Raw genomic sequence first — 6569 nt, 5'->3', positions numbered from 1 at the left:
TATATCAATTTCTTATCATTACAGTCTAAAGATAACATCATTTGACTTAATATTGATCTAAACATATTAAGTTTTGTTTCACATCCCAGTTCTTTTCCAGATATATTTTAAAGTCACTCCATTCTCGAAAAAACGCGTCATCTTCTTTATTATTCAACTTCTTCGTAATTTTGTCCATCTCTGCCATGAACAGAACTTTTTGTATCCAGTCTTCAATTTCTGGCACTTTCTCTGTTTTCCAAAATTGTGCATAAATCATTCTCGCTGTTGTGATTAAGTACCAGAATAAAGTCTTTTTAGTCGTATTGACTTCTTCCATTTTCAGTCCCAAAAGCAGAATTTCCGGCGCCTTTTTGAAAGAGCATTTCAGTATTTTTTGCATTTCTTTGTGGACTTTTGTCCAAAAATCAACAGCTTTCTCACAAGTCCACCACATGTGATAAAATGAGCCTTCGTTGCTCTTGCATTTCCAACACTTATTTGACATATTCTGGTTCATATTTGCATTTTTTTTCGGAGTCATGTACCACCTATACATCATTTTATAACAATTCTCTCTAACATTGGTACAAGGCGATATCTTAATAGAATTTTTCCACAAATATTCCCAGGTTTCAATAGACACTTCCGTATTCATATTTATCGCCCATTTTATCATTTGCCCTTTCCAAAGCAGTTGTAATTCTGAGTGATCTCCAGCCCTCACCTAGAGATTGGCAACAATGGTTTCCCCCAACAGGCACTAAGGGCAGAATACATTTTACCTCAGAACAGCAACAACAAACTTTAGAATGTTAGAGGCAAAGGCCAATGAGGCTGCATATGCAAATAACCTCTGTGTTCGTAGGCACAGTCCAATGAGGCCGCATATGCAAATGACCTCTGTGTTCTGACTGGCTATGGTGGGGGGGGGGGGGGGGGTAGGAAGACTCTTGGGGAACTTCTGGACCGTGGACATCTAGGAGACAAGGCAGAGGCTTTTCTGTGAGACATGTCCCTGTAATGTCAGCTGTCGATATCGATGAATTGAGTATGAAGACATGGAGGGTGACACTACGTATCACATGTAGTATATCGGTGCCAACGTGGATCGATGTCGGAAGCGTCCGATACCGTCAATGCCGACGAAGTCGAAGGAGCGGCGGAAAGCTCTGCACCCATTTGGTGACTTAGGAGCTCCATCGTGTCAATATCGGAGCAAGGACGCTCCGTTTGTTGGACGGGGAAATCCAATACATGGATGGTCGGTATCGGTGGAGGAACTGAGGCCTCCAATATCAATACTGCCGGTTGCGCAGGAAGCATCACAGGGACATCACCCAGTGCTTGTACCGCTGCCTTTCGCATCTTAGCCGCCTTGAGGGACTTGGAGATGCCCTTCTTCACAGACTTAGTCTCTATACTTGCCTTAGCCTTCTTTTTGACAGGCGTGGAAGCGGACGATCGTGCCTTCGAAGTCGGGAGCTTTGGTGTCAGGCGGTCGACATCGGAGGAATAGTTTTTCACCCTTTCTGCAATAACTTTTGCAAAAATCTTATAATCATTGTTCAAAAGAGACATTGGCCTATAGTTCTTCACATTCGTTAGTTCTTGTCCTTCCTTTGGTATTAATGAAATAATTGCCTCCTTCCAAGAGTCCGGCACCCTCTTGCTCTCAAGTATGTCGTTGGATAAAGCTTCCATGGCCGGAACAATTTCCTCTTTCATTTTTTTATAAAACTTTGCAGTAAATCCGTCCGGCCCAGGCGCCTTCCCCAACTTCGCCTCTTCAATTGCCTTCCTCACTTCTTCTTTTTGAATTTGGCCATTCAGTAATTCCCTGAATTCGTTACTTATTTTAAATAGTGGAACCTCGTCCAAATATTTTTTAATCTTCTCAAGATCTGTTCTATTTGCTTGGAATAATTTAGCATAGTACTTGAAGAAACTTCTCTTTATGCCAATAGGGTCAACGAACTCTTTTCCTTCTTCTATTATTTTGGTTATCATTCTTCTTTCTTTTCTAGCCTTAAGTTGCCAAGCTAAAAATTTTCCCGGTTTATTTGCCCCCTCAAAGGATTTTTGTTGTAACTTCTTTAAATTCCAGTAGAATTCTAGTTCTATCAGCATTTCTACTTCCCAAGGGAACACAGCCATGTGAGGGGCGCACAATGAGTAAAATGGAATCTCATAGATTGTGGAAGCAGGGCACTGCAGCCTTAAACTCCTACTCCCTTTCAAATGGAAACCTGAAGTGGGAAGCAAAGAAGAAGATTAGACTTATACCCTGCCCTTCACTCAGAGTCTCAGAGCGGCTTACAATCACCTTCCCTTCCTCTCCCCACAACAGACACCCTGTGAGGTAGAGTGGGTCTGAGCCACTGAGAGAGCTCTTTTGAGAACTGCTCCTAAGAGAACAGCTCTGAGAGAACTGTGACTGACCCAATGTCACCCAGCTAGCTTTCCTGTGGAGGAGTGGGGAATCAAACCCGGTTCTCCAGATTAGAGTCCGCCGCTCTTAACCACTACACCAAACTGAGTGCTGTGCCTAGTCACACTGGGCCATTTTCTCTCTCTATGCCTATTCCGAGATCCTCTTAGCCAGTAGCTGCCATGCACAAGTCATATGATTGGCCTCAATGGTTTATAAAAGGGAGGCAGGGCAGGTAGGAATTCAGTTGGGTTATGGTGCTTGGAATGGAAACAAGGCAAGTAAAGAGGTTTTGAGTGATCTTTTTGTTTTTATGCTGGAGGAGACTGACTGCTATTGGGAGACCTTTAGTGGCATTTAATGGAAAACACTGAGGCTGCTACTCGGCCTTTCCCTTTTTTTAGAGGGGGGTGATATCCATGTGTATCCATAACTTGCAACAAGAAAACCAGGTCCTTAACACAGACAGTACAAAAACAAGAAAAAGGGTTAAAGGGAAAAATGGTAAAAGACCTAAAATAAAAAAGTAAGAACATAAGGACATAAGAGAAGCCAATGTTGGATCAGGCCAATGGCCCATCTAGTCCAACACTCTGTCACACAGTTGCCAAAAATACCAGGTGCCATCAGGAGGTCCAGCAGTGGGGCCAGGGCACTAGAAGCTCTCCCACTCTTGCCCCACCCAGCACCAAGAATACAGAGCATCACTTGCCCCAGACTGAGATCTATACCTTGTGGCTAATAGCCACTGATGGACGTCTGCTCCATATGCTTATCTAATTCCCTCTTGAAGCCGTCCATGCTTCTAGCCGCAACCACCTTCTGTGGCAGTGAATCCCATGTGTTAATCACTCTTTGGGTGAAGAAGTACTTCCTTTTCATTGAGTGCCCACGAGTTCTTGTATTGTGAGAGAGGGAGAAAAGTACCTCTTTCTCAACCTGCTCTGTCCCATGCATAATCTTATAAACCTCGATCATGTCATCCCTCAGCTGTTGTTTCTCCAAGCTAAAGAGCCCCAAGCGCTTTAACCTTTCTTCCTATGTAAAGTGATCCAACCCTTTTATCATTCTAGTTGCCCTTTTCTGCACTTTTTCCAAAGCTATAATATCCTTTTTGAGGTGTGGTGACCAGAACTGTACGCAGTATTCCAAATGAGGTCGCACCATTGATTTATATAGGGGCATTGGCTGATCTGTTTTCAATACCCTTCCTAATAATCCCCAGCATAGCATTGGCCTTTTTTACTGCAGTTGTACACTGTCTCGATATTTTCATTGAGTTATCTACTACGACTCCAAGATCTCTCACTTGGTCAGTCTCTGCCAGTTCAGACCCCATCAACGTGTATTTATAGTTAGGATTTTTGGCTCCAGTGTGCATCACCTTGCACTTGGCCACTTTGTATCCCATTTGCCATGTTAATGCCCACCTGCCCATCCTCGACAGATCCCTTTGGAATGCCTCACAATCCCCCCTGGTTTTCACCACCCTGAACAACTTCGTATCATCTGCAAATTTAGCCACTTCACTGCTTACTCCCAACTCCAAATAATTAATGAACAAGTTAAAAAGCATCAGACCGAGTACTGATCCCTGTGGTACCCCACTGCTTACCACCCTCCCCTGAGAAGATTTCCTATTTATACTCACTCTCTGTTTCCTATTAATTAGCCAGTTTTTGATCCAGAAAAGGACTTGTCCTTTTATCCCATGAATTTTGATCTTACTTAGGAGCCTTTGATGAGGAACCTTATCAAAAGCTTTCTGGAAGTCAAGGTAAACAATATCTATTGGGTCTCCCTTTTCCACATGTTTGTTCACCCCCTCAAAGAACACTAACAGGTTAGTGAGACAAGATCTTCCCTTACAGAACCCATGCTGAGTTTGCCTCAATAGTTTTTGTTCATCAATATGCTTACTAATTCCTTCCTTAATAACAGTTTCCACCAATTTACCCGGTACCGACGTCAGACTGACTGGCCTGTAATTTCCCAGATCTCCTCTGGAACCCTTTTTAAAGATGGGAGTGACAGTAGCTACCTTCCAGTCCTCAGGAATGGAGGCAGATTTTAAGGAAAGATTACATATTTTTGTAAGGAGATCCATAAGTTCACATTCGAGATCTTTCAGAACTCTTGGATGTATGGCATCCGAGCCTGGTGATTTATCAGTTTTTAAGTTGTCTATCAGTCGTAGGACCTCCTCTCTCGTCACCTCAATCTGACTCAGGTCTTTCAACACCCCTCCCGAAATAAGCTATTCTGGAGTGGGCACCTTTAAAAGTTATCCCTTTTAAAGTTAAAAGTGGTTGTGTCAGTCTTTTTGGCCAATTTCCTATTTATACAAATGTTGAACTCAATAACATTATGGTCACTGTTCCCAAGTGGTGCAATCACTTTTACATCTCTCACCAGGACCATCTGCTCCATAGCACAGTCATTGAGAGTGTCTAGAAACTCTAGAACACATATTGACCCAATCAATGTGTGGGTAGTTAAAATCACCTATTACAACACAGGGGTTTTTTGTCTATCCGCTATCTTTAATTCATTCATCATTTTATAATCCTCCTCTATCTTTTGATCTGGTGGGCGATAACAAACTCCCAGTGTTAAGTTTCCTTTTGGTCCCACTATTTCAACCCATAGCATTTCCAAAAATGAATTCAATTCTCCTACCCTCTCAATCTTACTGGACTGTATACCCTCTCTGGCATACAGAGCCACCCCATCTCCAACCCTTCCCCCCTATCCTTTCGATATAATATATAACCAGGAATCACCATATCCCACTGATTTTCCTCATCCCACCAAGTTTCTGAAATACCCACAATGTGTATTTCCCCCCCCCAACACCAAACATCCCTACTCCCCGATTTTACCTCGGACACTTCTAGCATTTGTATAGAAACACCTATAATTTCCCATACATGTTAAGCCCACAACCTTATGTGCAGTGTATGTGCAGTGAATACTGTGCATAGGAAAATATTTAAAACATGGACTCCAGATGATATACTTGTTCCAAGCCTTTCTCAAATACATACAAAAAAACTTCTTAGGACAATCTCTTGCAAAACGAATTGCTGAGGAGATAAGCCGCCCTGAGCCGCTTTGGCGGGAGGGCGGGGTAAAAATCAAATAAATAAATAAATAAATAAATAAACCTGTGGAAAAGGTTGATCCAGACACTGGCTTAGATCTAGGAGATCACCGTCTGCCATGAGGCTTGCTTGGGTGACCTTGGGCCTGTCAGTCTCTCAGTCTAGCCTACCTCAAAGAGTTGGTGCTGTGAGGATACAGTGGAGGAGAAAACAATGTTATAAGCCATTTTGGGTCCTCCTAGGGGAGATTCATTTGTCCCACTGCTATGCACATAACTCAGATTTTGGCCTGGGATTCAGCTGCCTCTACTCTCGGAATGGTTTCATGTGCTGCCCTCTGCAGCCGCTGTGATCCAGTTGTGAAGTCTTACCAGTAAACCGTTGGAACCGTGGACTGTCACACAACGAGAGAAGGCGTGATGGATGGCAAGGTCTTTGACGTAGGTGGGTGGGTCATAGCCTCCCTTCTCGTCCATGTCTCCAGCCATGTGGAAGTGGATTGGGTAGTGTCCCAGTGACTGCTGGCCCATGTGTTTCAGCTCTACCCCTTCCATGTGTACTGCTTTAAATCCAAGAGCAACCTGAGGAACGACACCAAAATCAATCCAGCTACCTGCTTCTGTGGCTATGCCTCTTTTGCACTTGCAAAAGAGAAACAGGTATGATCCAGCCAAAGTTAAAGCACTCTCAAGTCTTGTTTATTTTAGTAGGGAGGTTTAAGTCTGTGGTTAATTACACCAATGGGCTGGATTTTGCCCATCTCTCCCTTATTATAAAAGAGTAGTGGGTGCCAGAATTCTAAAATTGGCCCCTTTAGTGTTAGGCCGAAAAAACTGCCACTCGGAAGACACTGGCTGGGTTCATTGGCTGCTTTGTGCAGTCCCGGCCAGCGTTCCAAGGTCATTTACATATGGAAGCTGATTGGACTACACTCCATTCCACACCTCAAACTCACCCCCCCAAGGCAGTTGGAATTTTCAGTTGGGAGAGGAGAATGATGTCAGCTGCCCCCTAGGCAGAGGCTGTGTGTGTGTGTGTGTGGGGGGGGTTGTAAA

At 43.6% G+C, this 6569-nt stretch overlaps 1 protein-coding gene across 1 annotated transcript in view; it reads right to left on the bottom strand.

The window, feature by feature from the left end:
• The window catches only part of CEMIP (cell migration inducing protein, hyaluronan binding), an 85819-nt gene that overhangs the window by 13500 nt on the left and 65750 nt on the right, over positions 1-6569 (bottom strand). The window contains exon 12 of the mRNA XM_015405399.1: positions 5886-6095. Coding sequence (XP_015260885.1) covers positions 5886-6095 — 210 coding nt within the window. The remainder of the gene's footprint in view (positions 1-5885; positions 6096-6569) is intronic.

This window comes from Gekko japonicus, unplaced genomic scaffold, assembly GCF_001447785.1.
Source record: "Gekko japonicus isolate JY-2015 unplaced genomic scaffold, Gekko_japonicus_V1.1 scaffold1339, whole genome shotgun sequence".
Lineage (NCBI taxonomy): Eukaryota > Metazoa > Chordata > Lepidosauria > Squamata > Gekkonidae > Gekko > Gekko japonicus.
Note: the sequence above shows the minus strand (reverse complement) of the source record. Positions and strands in the feature narration are given on the sequence as shown.